The sequence below is a fragment of the Neoarthrinium moseri genome, assembly GCF_022829205.1.
Source record: "Neoarthrinium moseri strain CBS 164.80 chromosome Unknown scaffold19_Wmoseri_CBS_16480, whole genome shotgun sequence".
NCBI lineage: Eukaryota > Fungi > Ascomycota > Sordariomycetes > Amphisphaeriales > Apiosporaceae > Neoarthrinium > Neoarthrinium moseri.
In genome coordinates this window covers 301,367-318,795 of record NW_026055133.1, presented here as the reverse complement: position 1 = coordinate 318,795, position 17,429 = coordinate 301,367, and the positions used below count along the sequence as shown (strand labels likewise).

The 17,429-nt window shown below is 51.0% G+C and overlaps 9 protein-coding genes across 9 annotated transcripts; 4 read left to right on the top strand and 5 right to left on the bottom strand.

Annotated features, from left to right (window-relative positions):
• Nucleotides 1-242: 242 nt before the first annotated feature.
• Nucleotides 243-1,142, top strand: JN550_005908 (uncharacterized protein; the record flags this gene model as incomplete). The annotated part of the gene is made up of 1 exon (XM_049317587.1): nt 243-1,142. One exon carries the CDS (start codon nt 243-245, stop codon nt 1,140-1,142), a length of 900 nt encoding a protein of 299 aa, XP_049172151.1.
• A 532-nt stretch (nt 1,143-1,674) lies between these two features.
• JN550_005907 (uncharacterized protein) lies at nt 1,675-2,316 on the top strand (the record flags this gene model as incomplete). Its single annotated transcript, XM_049317586.1, has 1 exon — nt 1,675-2,316. One exon carries the CDS (start codon nt 1,675-1,677, stop codon nt 2,314-2,316), a length of 642 nt encoding a protein of 213 aa, XP_049172150.1.
• Nucleotides 2,317-2,782: 466 nt separating this feature from the next.
• On the bottom strand, nt 2,783-3,853 carry JN550_005906 (uncharacterized protein; the record flags this gene model as incomplete). Its single annotated transcript, XM_049317585.1, has 1 exon — nt 2,783-3,853. The coding sequence occupies one exon, from the start codon at nt 3,851-3,853 to the stop codon at nt 2,783-2,785; it is 1,071 nt and encodes a 356-aa protein (XP_049172149.1).
• A 500-nt stretch (nt 3,854-4,353) lies between these two features.
• JN550_005905 (uncharacterized protein) lies at nt 4,354-4,851 on the top strand (the record flags this gene model as incomplete). The annotated part of the gene is made up of 1 exon (XM_049317584.1): nt 4,354-4,851. One exon carries the CDS (start codon nt 4,354-4,356, stop codon nt 4,849-4,851), a length of 498 nt encoding a protein of 165 aa, XP_049172148.1.
• A 603-nt stretch (nt 4,852-5,454) lies between these two features.
• JN550_005904 (uncharacterized protein) lies at nt 5,455-6,657 on the bottom strand (the record flags this gene model as incomplete). The annotated part of the gene is made up of 3 exons (XM_049317583.1): nt 5,455-5,505; nt 5,561-5,650; nt 5,701-6,657. The coding sequence occupies 3 exons, from the start codon at nt 6,655-6,657 to the stop codon at nt 5,455-5,457; spliced, it is 1,098 nt and encodes a 365-aa protein (XP_049172147.1).
• Nucleotides 6,658-8,314: 1,657 nt separating this feature from the next.
• JN550_005903 (uncharacterized protein) lies at nt 8,315-10,263 on the top strand (the record flags this gene model as incomplete). The annotated part of the gene is made up of 6 exons (XM_049317582.1): nt 8,315-8,614; nt 8,669-8,810; nt 8,890-8,996; nt 9,070-9,951; nt 10,006-10,093; nt 10,145-10,263. The coding sequence occupies 6 exons, from the start codon at nt 8,315-8,317 to the stop codon at nt 10,261-10,263; spliced, it is 1,638 nt and encodes a 545-aa protein (XP_049172146.1).
• A 433-nt stretch (nt 10,264-10,696) lies between these two features.
• JN550_005902 (uncharacterized protein) lies at nt 10,697-12,208 on the bottom strand (the record flags this gene model as incomplete). Its single annotated transcript, XM_049317581.1, has 2 exons — nt 10,697-11,275; nt 11,324-12,208. The coding sequence occupies 2 exons, from the start codon at nt 12,206-12,208 to the stop codon at nt 10,697-10,699; spliced, it is 1,464 nt and encodes a 487-aa protein (XP_049172145.1).
• A 1,220-nt stretch (nt 12,209-13,428) lies between these two features.
• On the bottom strand, nt 13,429-14,096 carry JN550_005901 (uncharacterized protein; the record flags this gene model as incomplete). The annotated part of the gene is made up of 3 exons (XM_049317580.1): nt 13,429-13,641; nt 13,702-13,818; nt 13,887-14,096. 3 exons carry the CDS (start codon nt 14,094-14,096, stop codon nt 13,429-13,431), a joined length of 540 nt encoding a protein of 179 aa, XP_049172144.1.
• Nucleotides 14,097-15,993: 1,897 nt separating this feature from the next.
• JN550_005900 (uncharacterized protein) lies at nt 15,994-16,948 on the bottom strand (the record flags this gene model as incomplete). Its single annotated transcript, XM_049317578.1, has 3 exons — nt 15,994-16,433; nt 16,584-16,691; nt 16,861-16,948. 3 exons carry the CDS (start codon nt 16,946-16,948, stop codon nt 15,994-15,996), a joined length of 636 nt encoding a protein of 211 aa, XP_049172143.1.
• Between the last annotated feature and the right edge of the window lie 481 nt (nt 16,949-17,429).

Here is a 17,429-nt window from a genome sequence, read left to right as displayed (position 1 = left end):
TCAGACTTTTGACATGGGCATCAATGTACGATCATCGTCCAGGCAATTGATATAAAGAGGCAACATCCAATCGACATTATCTTCTGAAAAAAACCATCATCAGCATCACAATCAGCACTACAACAGCCTTCCTCAGCTAGCACTCTTCTCCTTCCGCGCCTTTCCAAGCGTTGCCTCAACATTAAATCTTCATTACCACTTCAACCAACAATAACATACCAATCTCTATTACATTCGCCATCATGCAGCTTTCGACAGTTCTTCTCAACGCTGCCCTCCTCTTCTCTTCTCTGGGAGGCGCAACCACGGTCGACGGCCACGAGGATGTGTTGGAGGTTCGCGCACCGCCCAAGCCCAAGCAGCCTATGCCTGGCCTTGGAGAGTTCAAGGCCCAAATGGAGCACATCGATGAGAACACTTGTGTGTTCTACTCCGGCCTAGGCGCTGGCAGTGAGGGCAAGGTCAAGAAGCTGCGCGACGAGCGGGACTACCTTAGGGGCTACAAGATTCTGGACGAGCGCTGGACGGACAGAAACTTCATCAAGAACCTGAAGCGTTTCAACGGAACTCCCAAGCAGTTCTTCGCTCAGGCCTCCCTTGCACTGGCACAGTCCTGCTCGGGTGTTGTCTACGTGTTTCTGCCTGAGGGAGATGGCCTCAACTGGGACGCTGGTACCATCTGGGACCAGCAGGAGTGGCCCGGTCTTCCTAAGGGCGCCGGAGTGACTGAGGTCATCCGCTTGAACGCGAACGACGCCAGCCACAAGGAGACCATCTACAAGCAGCCCGGCACCAAGCGCGCCAATGAGCAGTGCAGCATCAGCCTGACTCAGTGGGATCAGGACAAGACCACGAACAGCGACCGCAACCGCTTCGCCCTCGAGTTCGACGTCAAGAACGCTGCCGGAAACGTCATTGGCCACCAGACCAGAGTCTCTGTCGGTGACTGGACCCCCTTCAGCTGGCTCGGTGGCAACCTGTTCTCCAGCGGACTCGTCGTCATTCCCAACGACAACAAGGTTTCTTTCTGGTTCCTCGGTGTCTTCTGGCAGTCGAGCGACGACCGATGCAAGGTCGGCAACTGGGTCGACGGCACTGGCGAGTCCCGCAACCGTGAGATTGTCTGCAACTTCGCCTGTTAAAATGGAGCTTCGTCATCTGGAGAGGTCTAGAAGGGCGTTTGGTTACGGTCAGGGGTCTGCAGCATTTACTTCTCCTATCTCTCTCATTTGGGTTGGCATCGGTACTTGGTTTTGAGCATTGGAGGAATCTTTTAGCTAGGAGTTTGAATAAAATGGTTTATACACATTGCGCTTGACCTTCGATTCGTAGAAATGTGAAAGCTTGGCCCTAGTGTCGAAGTGAGTGGGTCGCTGGAACTAATTGACCAATCATGCCGAGGGAATGACACAATCGCTTGAAATTTCGACGAAGATCGCTTAATCCTCTCAAATACGGATAGCCCTACAAACCTTCAAACAATGACAGCCCATCTCCAAACACCGCTGCTGTCTTTAACGCAATTCTTTGGGGAATCAACAATCGTGAGGCACGATACGCACTCTGGCCAGATACAAGCTCTAGTAGACGCTGCTTTCGAGTGCCGCTGCCGGTCGCTGTGACAATAATGGATGTCCCTGCTGCAGCCGCCACGCTGGGTATAGCAGGTGCAATATGTTGGTCAGTGCAGGTATGCCAGTGTTCGCCAAATCTGAAACCTATTTATTCACTCCAGAACAGCTGATCCCCCAAATTATCATCAATTACCGCAAGCATGACACAACCGGTCTCCAACCAACCATGATGCTGCTCTGGGCCAGTGCAGGAATACCCCTAGGCGTCTACAACATAGTGCAAAACTTTCACATTGCATTGAAAATTCAGCCTCAGATCTTGACCGTGCTAAGTCTACTTACCTGGCTTCAGTGTCAGTACTATGGGAGAAAGTGGTCGTGGGTAAAGTGCACAGCGGTCATTGTACCAGTGGCTTTGACCATGGGTGGTATTGAGCTCGGACTTGTTTTCGCGCTGTTCATCGCAAAGAAGCAACAACTTCAGTGGCCAGTCACACTCATGGCTGTTCTGTCTGCATGTCTCCTCTCGGCTGGAGTCTTGAGGCATTATTGGGACATATACAAGGAAAGGACCGTCAGGGGCATTTCGTTCATCTTCGTTGCCATCGATGCACTGGGCGACCTGACGTCGCTGATATCTATCTTCTTTGAGTCTGAACTGGACATATTGGGGATGGTCATCTATGGCTCTGAGCTCGCATTATGGCTGGGTATACTTGCATGCGGCGGCTACTGTGAGTAAAGTTCGAGTTTCATTCTTCTTAAGGCTGTATGAAGCTAACTGTAATAGTCAACCTCTGGCCGTGGCTTATCCAGAAGATAGGGCTCCTTCAGGCTCATCAGGGAACCATCAGATCAAGAGATGAAACCGCACACACATCTGGGGCCATACAACAAAGCGTTTCTGCTAGTTCTAGCACCGTATTTCACACTGCATCCGCTGAAGGTGGACAATTGGGGGATGCAGCGCGAAATGTGAGACTTCGTCCAGTTGCTTACGCACCTAATGCTTGAAGCGCTTCAGTACCGGATCTCGTGAAAATAACACGAAACCCTCTATTGAGATTGTAGCCAACCTAATTTCGCCATGTCCTCATATCAATACTTTTGTTAGGTTTAAATCATGAGACAAGCTTTGACTATCCATCCAGAATGCCATAATTATGACACGAGAATCGTAGCACGATCTCCATACTCTGCGATCTGTCTCAATCCAGAACCATTCTTTCAAGTTCTGGGGTAATATGAAACTTCTTACCCAATCCCAACTCCCCCACGATGAACTCCCAAACATCTTTTCGAGAAGCGGCATCCCTTGTGTAAGGGCTTGGTTCATTCTCAGACGTGAGATTGAAGTACTTGGCCCCGCCCCTGAACTCGTCCGCACCATCTGATTGCATGCCGCACTCATGACTGGTAGCAGCATTGTATATGGCCAATGACCCTTGGTGGGGGTCAATGCCTACCCACGCCACCAGAATCTTCGATATCCAAAAAATAGGATCGGACATGAAAGCAGCCAGGCTGAGCCCTTGGGCCCGCGCCCAGATACCGCTGTTCACATATCCTGGATGAACGCCATGGACAACAATGTGCGCGTAGTCGGGATGTTGAAGGAGACGAACTTGCAGTTCAGTAAGCCAAATCTGGAAGTACAACTTGTTGTTGGCGTAGGCATCGACCCCGGTGTTGGCGTTGGACAGGTTGTACACCCCTAAGTAGTGCAAGCAAGATGTGGTACATACGATACGCGGGCTAGGCGCCTTCGCGATAGAGGGCAGTACACTCAGCGTCAGCAGCGTATGTGAAAGAAAGTTGACTTGATGGCAAAGCTCGAATCCATCCTTTGAAGTGGCAGTATGCCGGTTCGTCGAGGGAATGCCGGCGTTATTGGCCAGAATATCCAGCGGTCTGCCAGTATCGTTCCATCTTTGGGCCAGAGTCTGGACGGAGGAGAGGTCCGCCATATCGCATTCCCACCATTCGACAATCTGATCCTCTGCGTGTCCTCCTCCTGCCGCCCTGCACTCCTCGACAACTTGTTCAGGGTGGGTTTCGTGTGATGGCGGTTGTCGACAAGCCAGCACCAGGTTGGCGCCTGATCGTGCAAAACGGATCGCAGCCTCACGTCCAATTCCATTGTTCGACCCCGTTATCAGGACCCATTTGCCGCGTAGATCGGCGTCCGGCACTGTTACCTTCGGCGTATACGTGCCTTTCAGGCTCTGCCATAGACTCCATGTAAACGAAGGAGGAATGAAATCGGCTGACGGAGGCATAATGGACTAATGGTGGCGACAATGGTGAGTCGTACTCAAATTGTTCTCGGTTTGCTCCTTTTGCGAAGTCGTTGGAAAGAATGCGGGAAATCATGCGATAATGTCAGATTCATATATAGTAAGCCGAGGCTCCACCAAAGGAAGCCGCCTTCCCCCACTACCAAACGCCACCAATTCTGGTTCTGGCATTTAACTATGGGTCACTCGGAAAGCAGGCAGAATCTAATCAACCAATCAAGAGCGTCGATCGGAAAGTCGAGGCCAAGCCAGCCACAACGTCACCTGGTAATAGACTACACACCTGCGTAGCTACGTCCACCGCAAAGCGCTGACCTGGGCCATAGCTCAACAGTCGGTTACACAATTTGACTTCGCGGAACTCCCCTATGCGGTATATCTCAAGACTTGGTATGCCCAGTCAAAACATCAGGGGACAACGTGAACTGTTCCCAGATCAATGATCAATCACCCTTCCGCTATTCTGTCACAGCAGCCAAACAATGTGTACCTGGCGCCAATTGCGCCTAAGCGACCTCAAGGACGTGATGCGTGTGGCTAGCGACGTCCATCCAGGTTTGCCCGAACGCGAGTGTGTCTTTGCGGAGCGCATCCAGCTCTTCCCGGAGGGCTGCTTGGCGCTTGTGAACAGCACTGAGATCTGTGGTTACGCCATCTCTCACCCCATCCGTCACAATCAACCCCCTGCACTGAACAGCATACTTGGAGACATCGCTCCAGATGCAGATTCCTACTACATTCATGACCTCGCTATCCTAGACAAGTTTCGTGGAGGTGGATATGCGTCGGCGTGCATCGCCAAGCTCCTCGTGGTTGCTGAATGCTATCCGGCGACCTATCTTGTCTCCGTTTACGGCACCGGCCCGTTCTGGCGTCGCTTTGGGTTTGCCTCTGTCTCGAGAGATTCAACTCTCTCAGAAAAGCTGCGGCAGTACGGGGATGATGCCACTTATCTTAGACGCCAGAATCGACTAGAATAAAACTATCAAATGATTTTCATTATTCAAGCAGTAGCTGAGAACATATCAGCATTCAGAGGAAGACCAGCTTGATCTTACATTGAGATTGCCTCTTATATCGAGTAAGTCTGTATTCGAAATGAGATTCACAATATCATGACGCGATGGTATTTCTATTATTACCGAGATCAAGCTCCTGGCAGATGCTTGCATCAGAAGTAAAACCAGGAGTCGACATCCCAGAGAAGATAGACAGTCATTGTGTCCCGGTATACGCCGTTATATTGTATCCCATAGCTGTTTCCAAGATCCTGGTATGTGCCGAACTTTGAGCAAAATGGTATCAATTGTTCAAAACAAAAATACAAGGTCATAAGCCACAATCATTTTGCATTTCTCTCTCTGTAGGGTTACTCCTCGTGAAGGATGTGATCCACTTCTTTCTTGAATCTGTTACGGTCCCCACTGCTGCAATGGGACATAGTTCAGGGCTTCAATCAAGATATCCTTGTTGCGGCTGAAGGACAATATGTGGTTCCGCTCTCTGGGCCCTCGAGGTTGAGGGCGTCTCATATGTATACTCAATGTCGCGACAATGTATCCTCTTCAGGATAACCCCCCTCTTCACTGTTCTTCGTAAACGGAGTTGCACGGCTGCTCGCCCTCCTTGTGCGTCTTCACGCCAGCAATTTAGCGGAAAGAGTATGTCTTCTGCCCTCGCTGATCTGACAAGAATCCAGTGAACCAAAGGGGCTAATATCCACAGGGGACAAACTAGCCATCCCAACGTTCGGGCTTTGCCTGGGTCGAAAATGGGGACCTAAAGGGTTTTAGTCTTTGATATACTTGTGAAAGCCTTTTCATACTAACCTGAAGGCCTTGCTGCGTCATTGAAAACCCACCATGGACCCGAGGCACCGGCTTGCCAATGGTTGTAAGTCGATTGGAGTCCTTGAAGCATGAAGGCGTGGGGGCAAGCAGCCCCCATTCATCCGCTTCCCAGCCTGCTGGTACGGTGAAGACTTGAGGAGGCTGATACTGGGGCAGCTTCCAAGCAAATAAGGACTCGTCCGTGAGTGTCGACAAGAGAAGTTGTTGCAGTCTCATGAAGGCCCGCATCCCCTCGCCGTAGCGCGGAGTCATAACGACGTTGAAGATTCCGAGCATGCTGTAAGCGAGATCTTCCACTCGCGCAGTTGTGCGCGATGCTATCCAGCTCATCTTGCTGGCAATGCACGCGTTGCCGAAGTGTTTCTCGCCCGTAAGATATCTCACATCGATCTGGGTGATGTGCGCTAGGATATCCGCCAGTTCCGCCTTCGTGCCCATGTACTGCCAGTCCATGTCGAAGAATTGCATCGCCTTGGGAGCAAGGAGCTCTTGCAGTGTCCAGCCACGACTAAACCATACGGATGCAGTAGTTCCATCGACACTTCTAAATACCTCGCCCTTTGGGTTGCCGGTAGAAAACCGTACGTCGCTGAGATACGTGATGCATAGTTTCGCATCGCGATACCATTTAAACATGGAATTGATCGACTCGGACTCCTCGACCGTGCTTGCTTTGTTAATGCAGCACGAGTCGATCCACATCCATTGCAGGCCCTGCTCGCGCGCCCTGTCGCAGGCACCGCGAATCTTCGCGAGCTGGGCCGTGGGCTGTACCGGTGCGCTTCTGAGCTGGGATGCGAGGCTCTGGATTTGCTCGAAGGTGATCTCCCGACCCACCCAGCGGTGCGATAGTATCGCGTATCCTTCCTCTTTGAAAGTCGACTGCTCGCCCGAGACCATCTCAAAGGTGGCCGTGTCGAGGAGTCGCATCACCATCTTGCCGTTGCCTAGTCTGTTCGACTAGGAATAGAATTTCCAAGTTGTTCATCGATCATCTTGGAGAAATTTGCTATGTTTTGATGCCAGGCTCAGCCGTGGCAAAGCACAGTAACAGGGGGTATATCACAAGGGGCAGTGACCCAAAAATAGCAAAGTGGGCCTAGCCTAGTGCTGACATTTGAATTGATTCTCTAGGTTCACAGAAGAACAATTCTTCTACCCTAGAGCATCGCACTAATGCTACTAGACAGGGGCATTTCATCCGAGCTATGCTGCAAGCAGGTACCTTAGGGCTGGTGTATCTTTGCATAATCCACCTACTGTAATCTTGAGAACCCCCTGCCGGTGCACTTCCGTAGCGCGCAGGAGCACCATCCCATGACAATGATCAGATTCAAGCAGAGTAATGTGTAAGATCGAGCGTGCTGCGCTGTATTTAAAATAAGTTCACGACGACGATGTCTTCTGGTCTCGATGCAGCGTACGACCTTTCTCCCGGCCCTTCCAACTAACTCATACTTGAAGCAATGATAGTGCTATAATTCCTTGGCTTCAACACCTGGGAAATTGGTCAAACGGTAGCAGTCGATAATTGGTCTCCCTTCAAACATTGTCATTGCCCCTATTGCCACGATGCCGTTCATCCACCCGTAAGGGCTATCCCCAGGAGCCTCGAAGGTAATATGTGTGAAGTATTCAACTTGATCCTGTGTGGCTGTCATCTCTGTCTGCGCTGGGGCGAAGTTCTTATTGGGCCCATCGCGAAATATGCCGTGAGCTTGGACAAGAATATTGAATTCATCATCCGTCTGAAGGGTGTACATTGCATGAAGCCGCGAGAAGACCTTATTAGACTTAGATCAGCAGTGAAGCCCTTTTCGCGGTTGATAAGATGCACGAACTTTATCAGGATGAATTCTTTCTAGCCAATCAGCTCCGCTGTTGGGTATTATATTCCCTCTAATCCTTGGGCCGTTCACGACGCCCCCTCGAATGGGGAGTATAACACGGGACACGCTAGTGTTTTGAACATTTGGGATAGGCCAACTCTGAGGATCCATGTTGGCGACGATGCGATAGACGAATTCAAGGTTTGGAAGCCTCATGGGAGGAACGGCCACATCAGTCGGCGAATAGGCATTGCCCGGAGAAACCGCGCCAGAAGCACTGTCAAGAGCCATGTTCGGAACCATGCTTGATTGTCCTCGCCGAAGAAAATAGCTGTCGGTAGTGCGAATGAAACAGTTGGCCAAATGCTGTATAACGGCCTCCATTAGCAAACAGGAGCCCGTGATCATATATAACGCGTCTGTAGTCGTGTGGGGTAGTTCACACCGGCTAAGCACCCTAGGGAGGTGCCCACGTTAGGTGGCTAGAGGCGGTAACCAGCTGAGAGACTAACTGTAATAAGGCACTAATTGCGCCTCGGGGGGTTCATGGACGGCTGGATCACTCCACAGGCGTGGGGAAAGGGTCGGAGTATTGATAACGACTGCGGCACTTGGGCCGGAAGTCCGCTTGAAGAGAACCTGGGCAGACTTCCCAACCATATAATCGGGCACCGTCCCGTTGGTGCTGTCACTGACATCCATTTTATGATACCTGCTCTTCCAGTGCGCACTTTCCATCCAACTCTGCTATACATTGTTTTATCATGGCATCGTGGCAAGAGCTAGCAGCGAGCCATCGCAACAAACGAGATGCAGCCATCCCGCGGGAATGGGTATTGCCACAAGACCGCCTTTCTCAGCTGTCCGGCGCTGGAACTGATGGCGAAGGGCGTCTGATTCTGCTTGAATCTATTCGGAGATCCGGGTTGTTAACCGACGAGGAATTCGCAATCACAGAACACCACAATGCGACGAGCTTGCTTCGCAAGATTTCTGGAAATGTCCTATCCTCTGAAGCTGTGACCGTCGCGTTCTGCAAGCGAGCGGCCTTGGCCCAGCAGCTAGTAAGCGCTCTAAGCTGTGTCTGAGGGGATCGCGGGGTACTGACTAACGAACAGACCTCCTGCTTAACCGAGGTTTTCTTCCAGGAGGCAATAGACAGAGCCAAATGGCTGGACCAGTATCTTCAGGATAATAAGACGGTCGTCGGCCCGCTGCATGGGCTCCCGATCAGTCTCAAGGCGAGTGTTCACTTACATAGTGATAAATCACATGACTTACTGACAAGTGTAGGATTCTTTCCAAGTGAAAGGACATCACGCTACTCTTGGATATACAGCGAGCGTGTCGCGCCAGCCGTCAGTGGAGAACTCAGCTTTGGTTCAGTTGTTGTTGGACGCGGGCGCTGTTCTTTACTGCAAGACCAACATTCCTCAGACGTTGATGGTGGGCCTTCCCAAGACCAGCCACTTTATCAAAGCTTGTCCCAAAGTAACAGATACTGACTTAATCTACTCAGACTGCTGACTCGGAGAACAACATCTTTGGCAGGACACTCAATCCTCACAAAACAAGCCTCACAGCTGGTGGTTCTAGCGGCGGCGAAGGAGCCTTGGTGGCTTCCAGGGGTTCGCCTCTCGGCGTAGGTACCGATATTGCAGGCTCAATTCGGATCCCATCCCTGTGCTGCGGTACATATGGATTCAAGCCGACTTCCAGTCGAGTTCCGTACGGCAACCAGGTGCCTGCTCCTTTTACTAAGATGAGATTTCCCGGTGGTATTACCCCCTGCGCTGGCCCTTTGGCCAACTCAATGGAAGATCTGGATCTATTCATGAGCACGGTTATTGGGAAACGACCCTGGAAATATGACCCCACTGCTCTAGATATTGATTGGAGGAAGATTGACTTCGGCCACACCAAGAAGCTGACAGTGGGCGTACTTGCTGAAGACCCAGAGTACCCGTTGATGCCGCCGGTGAAGCGAGCTTTGGATGAAGCAGTTGCACTACTCGTACAGGCAGGCCATAATATCGTCTTCTTACCTGCAGATGAAGCTAGCAGTCCTGGGTTAGGAGGGAGACTTGCCGGCCAGTTTTATGGTCTGGCACCTTCTGGATACGAGTCAAAGGAGGAAGTGACCGGCGAGCCAAAAGTGAAATCAGTTGCACTGGGCGTTCATCCTTACGGCAAAGCTGGGTTCCCTGTCGACCCTGAACTTGATCTCGCTCATAGAGTCGATTCACTTGCTATAGCCCGTGACGATTTTGCGCGAGCTTGGCAGCATCACTGGTGCGACCGTGATCTTGACGTGGTCGTTGCGCCAGGGTGCAACACCACAGCAGTGCCTTATGATACGTACGGAGTGCCGGTGTATACCATGATGTGGAACCTTCTCGACGTGAGTATCTTATTCTTCTATTTCAGGTCTCTGCTGACTTAGGGTCATCGATAGTACCCAGCTGGCATTATCCCCTTCGGCAAATCTTCGAAAGCTGTGGATCCAAACCCACGGCAAGCTGAGGGGCAGTTTGAAGCAGACTGTAAGGCTGTGCGATACTTCTTTGATATACTTTGTGCTCACAAATCTCTAGATAACCCCGATGCATGGGATGGAGCGCCTTGCGCGATCCAGATAATCGCTCCTCGCTTTCGCGATGAAGAGTGCTTGGCAGCCATGCGCATCATAGATAAGGATCTCAACAAGAGCTAATGGACTCATCATTGTTTGGAAGCTCTGTATCTCAGCTTCTCGTCCGGAAACAAGCGCTCTGCAGTAGGAAGGGTTAGTAGAGGCTTCGAAAGGAAGTAACCTGTCATATTTGAAGCATTTCCTCTTGATCATGTCATAGGAGTTCTCTATCAGCTGACCCGTACCAATAAGCCTCAGCTACCACCAGTCTTGCAGTAAAGGCATGAAGACAGGGAAAGATTTGAGTTTGAGCCAGTCAACTCTAGAGCTAAACTGTAATACATTATAGCCGGAAGGCAGAAATAGAGTCTCCGAGTTTCCTTTATGGTCTAAGTCTGTTCGTGAGAATGCTTCTACACGGGTCTGTTAGTATCCTCTGGCCCCATGCAACGCCTTCGTGTCATGCGGTTTTCCCTTCCCTATCCAGTGACTCGTAACATGCAATGCCGAAGAATCAATGCGGTTCTGCCCAGAGGCCATGTTCGCAATTATCATTTTTCTCCAACCAAGCCTCTACCCTTTCCACTTTCCAGCCACTCATCCATCTCCTCTTCTCGTCCTTGCTCTTCTTCCTCGGGTTTCCAATAACGACATCCTTCCCGTAGGAACAGACGCCATACTCGAAACGGAACTGGAAACATTCTTCTTTGGAGTCGCACATCTTGCTGCAGTCTTCATAGCTCTTGTGTGCGACCTTCTCGAGGTCCGTGAGCCTGTCCTTTTTACGGCGGTTTTTCTGGCGGGTTGTATGGTCGTTTCTCTCCTCAGGGTCGAAGTAGAACCAGTCTTCGCTCAGATTATCCCAGTCTTCGCGCTTTTCTTGAAGGCGGGGCTTGACAAACTCGTGAAATACGTCCTTCACCCGTAGAGTACGGTCCGGTCCGGGTTTCTGTGATTCGTAAAATCGCTGCTCGAACTCCCAGAACGAAGACATTTCCTCGGAGCTGAGGTGGTGCATGGTAACTAGAGGTTCACAAAACTGCCGGGGTCCGATCGGCATCGTGAATGGCTTCTCGCCATTGATCGTCGGCCACTGCTCACGTCAGTCTGTCATCGGCGATCCATGGCCCAGCGTACTTACGACGTTCTTGATTCCAAGATCTATAGTATCCTTGAGTGCCTGTGCAAGCATGTAGTCACCGCAGCAGACCTCTTTTATTTTCGTGTCGTATTGATTTGCGATACCGGGATGGTTGCCCGCAAAGTCCTGCAAAGCTGCATGTGAAAGTATGTAACCACTACCACCGTGTGCGAATGGAAACCCTTGGTATGAGGCGGCGCTTCCAAGATACCATTTCTTCTTTGAATCCAGTGTGCTGAGCCATTGTACCAGGTTCGGTATCAGGAGGTACGTGTCGGCATCGATAGTAACATACCAGTCATAGTCTGGACGCATGGAAAAGGCCTTCTCCGCTATGTGGACGTTCTTGTATTTATCGAGTTCCCAGCCAGCTCCGCTGGCCGAGTTGTCGGCGGCACTGTTGCAATGTTCTTGGCCCACTAGGCAGGACTTCTGTCGATGGTAAAGCTCGAAATCCTCATTGTCTTTCATGGCTTCTGGCAGCACAGTATCGAGACTATCCAGAATATCCAACCCAGCGATGGTTTGCTTCATGTCTGAGAATATCAAGAAGTCGGAGAGGCACCGTAGGTTGGTCATCAGCTGCGTCGGGACTTTGTTGAAGGCCTCGCTGGCTCCAGTCTTCATTATGACCAATATTTTTGAAGAATCTGGCATCCATGAGCAGGCCGGGTCCTTGATATAAGGGTCTTCGGGAACTCGGTCAGGCTCAGAACGGCTCGGTGCGTCGGATTCGACGGGTAGCTTGTCATTGACTGTTTCGTGCCTGACTTCACCCTGCGATTGGCCGACATGTTTTGAGGTGAGAAACAAAACATAGATGAACACAAGCGCAAGGAGTAAACCATGTAGGGTGCGACGAGAGCGGATGATAGGAGCAGACATGATAAGTGGCTTTGCATGGTCGGGTAGGGATATTGGCGCGATAGGAGGGCGGGTGATCCGTAGCGCTCCGAAAGCCATGAGAAATATCCAGAAAACACCGGCCTCACTCAGTAGGACCAGAAGAAAAATGCACATAAACGAATGTGCGAGGGGTAGGATGGTGGTAAGTATGGAGTGAGAGGATACAGCATGTTTTCGCAAAACCAAATGTGGCCTCTGGAACTCATTCTGCTCTCTTAGTAGCCATCCAGTGTCCCTGGAGTCTCACTTTCTCACTTTAACTTGAGTAGCTGCCGCTCGGTCGACCCTCGCATCCCTTTGGTCCTGCATTCGGGAGAAATCAAGGTTGTCCCTCCCTTAGTTGTTCACGCCACACAAGCACGAAGAACCTCAAGTGAGACAATCCATCCCGACCCGAAGAAAAGCAAACGCTGGACGTCACATCCCTAAAACAATGCTCTGAGAGGCTCCAGGATTTCTCTCTGTTGTCAACATGCGAAGACATTGTCACTGTAGTCCAGATATCCTTCAGGATCGCATCAGACTCGGAAGTGTGCCAAGGCTGGCAGTCGCTCGCGCACATTGTTGTCGCAATTATGCATTCCTCTAAATCTGATCAGTATACGTGACGGCACCCGCTGGCCGTAGGCCGTGATGGCGTTCAGGGCGTCTCAGCAAACTCGCCTTAAAGGCATGCCATTGCTGCTAGTGCGTGCTAGGGCGTCGGGTCACCTGCACGTCGTCTGCCGGGGCGCCAAAAACTGGAACACGCATGGCACGTGCCTTTGGTAGGACCGCGATCAAAAGCGCCAACGTGTCTGAGCTGCTACTGAGGACGGGAGGGGCAGTACACGTTGTGCATGTTGCACAACTCGTTCTGCACCATGATGTTGTGCAACAACACTTTCCCGCCACAACGGCGCCACTTGTATGGTAATTTGCCAGTGGGCCCCCTCTGACCAACATGGAAGGGAGGGAAGGGAGGGAAGTGAGGCGGAACACGATTCGTTCGTGCTCTGGGTAACTTCTTCCTCGAATTACATTTGTCAAATGAACAAGATGTGCTATTGACCCTGGGCATGGGCCCAACATTTCTCGTCACGTCGACTATTCACGGCAAGATGAGTGTTTAGCGAATTAGTAAATGAGTGTATTGGTGGTCTATAAGCTAGCTACGTCTACCCGATCTCTGATGGAATCTTCTCCCCTACAACGTCAGTCTAGTTGACGCGCCCGAGGAGACGGTTGGCAACATCGCTGACATAGGCAGCAGTGGCACCACGACCGTCACTCAGGTCGTTTGGGTTGATAGAGCCAGAGTTGTAGGCACGGAGCGCCTTGTAGATGGTGTCGGCATTATCATGGTCGCCGAACTCCTTCAAGTTGGCCTTGAAGTGGTTGGTTCCGGCACGGACCATGGAGGTGATTTGCTCCTAATGTTTATATCAGCACACTGTCGAAGGGTCTGATCATCAAGCGACATCATGACATACCTGGGTCAGGCCGTGCTTGCCAGGGAATCCGGGAGAACCATCACACTGCATGAGCCCGGCAGTGAAGTGCCCATCGGCGTTGGTCGTGGTACGGACTCCAACGTTGCCAGTGCTCTCCTAAACCACATTTCTCGTCAGCGACAGACTACTAGCGAAAACGAAGCCGAAAACTGAGAGCCACTTACCTGCATGATGATGGCAAAGATCACGCGCTCTTCAACACCGATCTTGGCGCACTCCTTCACGGCATTCCAAATGCGGCCGATATCCTCACCGGTGTCTCCAGTCTTGCCCATCTCAGGCTTGTTGGCGTTGAAGATCTGCTCGAACGACTTCCACTGGGACATAGGGGGGAAGGCCGAGGAAGGGCCGTGGTACCAGGTGAAGTTACCCATCGTGATTATTAAATTCTTGAAGTAGTCGATGACGATGATAGAAGATTGATAAAAGAAGAGCTCTAGAGATGGCTCTATATGTATTTGTGTGTGTCTGTGTGTGATTGTGCTGTCTGTAGATGATAGACAACCTTTTGAGCGGAAAAGGGGGGCTTCTTATAGAACTTGGCAGTCCTCGGCATCCAACGTCGCAACCCTAGAGAATGACATCCTTCTGGACTTTTTGTGACTCTCCGGACACGTATGAGACGTATGGTTGTGCGTGTGATGAGCTCAGCCCGGTACTAGAGCAAGCGCCGTAAGGCAGTATTCCGGTGAGGCCAGTGCCGTCTAACCCCTACATCACCACCGCCACTATTAGGTAAACTCAAAAGAATTACCGCCGCCAAACCGAATTGAAGGCAATAGTCAGCTCACAATCCTGATAGGGAATTGCTTACATCAGTAGCTGCTACTTCTGGATTTTGAGGTGCTAATGATCATGTGCAGCCTCTTAGAGATCCTTTTCGTGAAACTCACGTGCTTGCTACGGTCATTGTGTGGACAGGCGTCAGCATCGCCCTCTATGTGCAGCTCTTGACCTGTCTTACCTCAGCCCGCGGCTCTGCTGACGAACCATCAGGTGACCAATCACATATTCATCCCACGTCAGCTAAGTCTGGCAACATAGCCGTCGCCGGGTACCTGAGTGATGATCTCTAACGATTCGATTGGCCACGATCTCATCTTCCCTCGCACAGGCGGCAAATTCAATTGCGCAGGCTCATTTAAGACCCATGACTGTTCCTACATACCCTCGTCTCAGACTGAGTTTTCCAACTCTCACCTCGTGAGCAGTCACTCAAATTATGACCATTCTACCGCAACCGGAAAGCTCCTACACGTTTAGAGTTACGAAGCCGGTGATTGAAGACAGCAAGTACGAGCCGATCTAATCCCATTGCGTGAGTGTTCCACAGCATAGAATTCCCGGCGGGCTCCACGAAACTAAATAGAGTGTGCACCCAACTTTCTAACTTCAAGTGTAAACTCTCATTGAGCGTGAAGGATTTGGCGTAGCTGAGACATACCTCTCGTGACATCTGCCTTAGTCCCTGTATCCATTAAATCGTAATGACATATGCCAATGTAGCAAAAGGACTTGCGGCATATAGTTAATAGGGTAACAGTAATTCGCCCGGACTTAGGGCTTGGACTTAAGGTAGTGAAGGGTGTATAAGACGCGCCATTATTTGCAGTTTTACGACTTGCATAACGAAAACGTCATAACTCAGTAAACGAGGGATGATATATTTCCCATTGTCCAGACCATTAAAGTTTTCCTGTTTCGTATACCGACTCAGTCTTTGATCACAAACAGGCTTATCCCATTGACGAGGTAATATATACCTTACTCAATGTCGTACCGAGTTTCCCTCTTCTGCTCACCACACAACCTCCTGACCTACAAGAAGGCCAATTGCACTTACAGAAACCGTCCACGCAACCCGCCCTCCTGCCTTCGGGGCATGGGTAGTTTTCACAGACCACAATCCCAAGTGATAGACTTTGGTCCACGCAAGACTCTACAGGTGGCTCAGCAGAGGTTGGCGGCGAGACACCTGTAGTCGTTGGCGTTGGCGCAGGTTTGGGCCCGCACGAACATGTTCCCGAAGGGCATGCTGGGATTTTGTCCGAGGCGCAACTGTCTTTGGGGCAGTCGGATGGCTGTTTACATGAGGGTGGCCCCGATGGCGGTTGATTCGTATTAGTTGTAGTTGGCTGTGGACCCACACCTGTTCCACTTGATTGTGATGGAGAACCTTCTGTAGCGTCAAGGTATCCCAGACTACTATACAAGGAGGTGAGGTAAAGTTGCACAGCAGCATCTACAACATCATTCGTTGGCCTGGTCGTCTCAACGTCTTGGGTAACGGTTGGGAGCGCCCCCAGGAATGCTCGTTGTGGTGACGCTGGTGGTGGTGGCAGTTACGCTACATGCCGTGATCGTTTCGCATACCGTCGTCGTGCAAGTTCTGGTGTTCCCTGTATCAATGCAACTGGCGGTACAATATGATGCTTCGTTGGCAGTACATGATGATGTTGTTGAAGCTGTCGGGTCTGGCTCCCGAGTCGGCGCCGGGTCTGGATTGCCGCCGCCTGAATCACCACCACCGGGAGACCCCCCAGGCGGGGGACCAGTAGGGTCCGGATCACCACTTCCTGAACCGCCACCACCTGGAGAACCACCGGGAGGCGGGCCAGTAGGGTCCGGGTCACCACCGCCTGAGCCACCGCCACCTGGGGAACCTCCAGGAGGCGGGCCAGTAGGGTCTGGTTGTCCGCCGCCCGAGCCACCTTATGAATCTTAGAGTGAGCAATTGCCAAAGAGAAAAGGCCTTTAAGGGGTATGGTGCCTATGGGACACTCCCAAGAGTTTTGACTTCAAATTCGACATGAAGCATGCCTCATGACTCAAGAAAGGTGTAGAACGGAAAGATATCTTACCATTCGGGGGACCTCCGGGAGGAGGCCCAGGACCCACAGTGGGAAAAGGGACCTCAAAAGGCAGTGGGCCTTCTGGTCCAATATAACCAAGACCTCCAGGTCCGATTACTAACGAGTTATCCAGTAAGCTATGTTGTTTCAAAAACCGGGAAAAGAAAAAAAAAAAACCTTGGCAAGAAAGGAAATAATTGCAAACCCCCATGATGGTACTTTGGGCTAGCTGAGGCTTGATAGCCCTGTTGATTCTGCCAGCAAGAGGGTAGCGAAGTTCACTTACCAATTGGGATAGAAGTAGTAGTCGTGCTGTCGGAATTTGTCTTGAAGAGTAGAGTAGTTACGGTGACGGGAGCCGTGATTGTGGACATATCAGGGAACACAGTGTGCGAGAATTTCTCAGTCTTCCCACCTATCACTGTTGTGATAACGGCAGGCAAGGAAGCAGTCGCTGTCGTGGAAGGCAAAGAAGAAGGCATGGGTTGGGTTTGGGTTCGCGTTTCCACAGGTTCTCCTCCAGTAGCACCGTCTGCTGTTGCAGTCAAGGTTGATACGATCCCGACAGAATCTTTTGTGGTTTGAATGAACCCTGTCATTGGACTACCTTCGGCATTGGTAAAAGTAGTCAGTGAGGCAGTAAAACTACTTTCACCTTCCAAGGAAGCGGTGGAAGACGGGTTGTCAGGCAAAGCAGTATATGAACATGCTTTGGGAGAAGAGGGACTATCTAGAAGTGGAAACGGCATGTCGAAGCCTAAGCAATGGCAGGCTGGGCGAAGGCTGTTCTCAAAGAAGCTGAAGAGTTTAGTTGCGATATCATCGACATTGTGCAGAGGAAACGAACTCTATTTT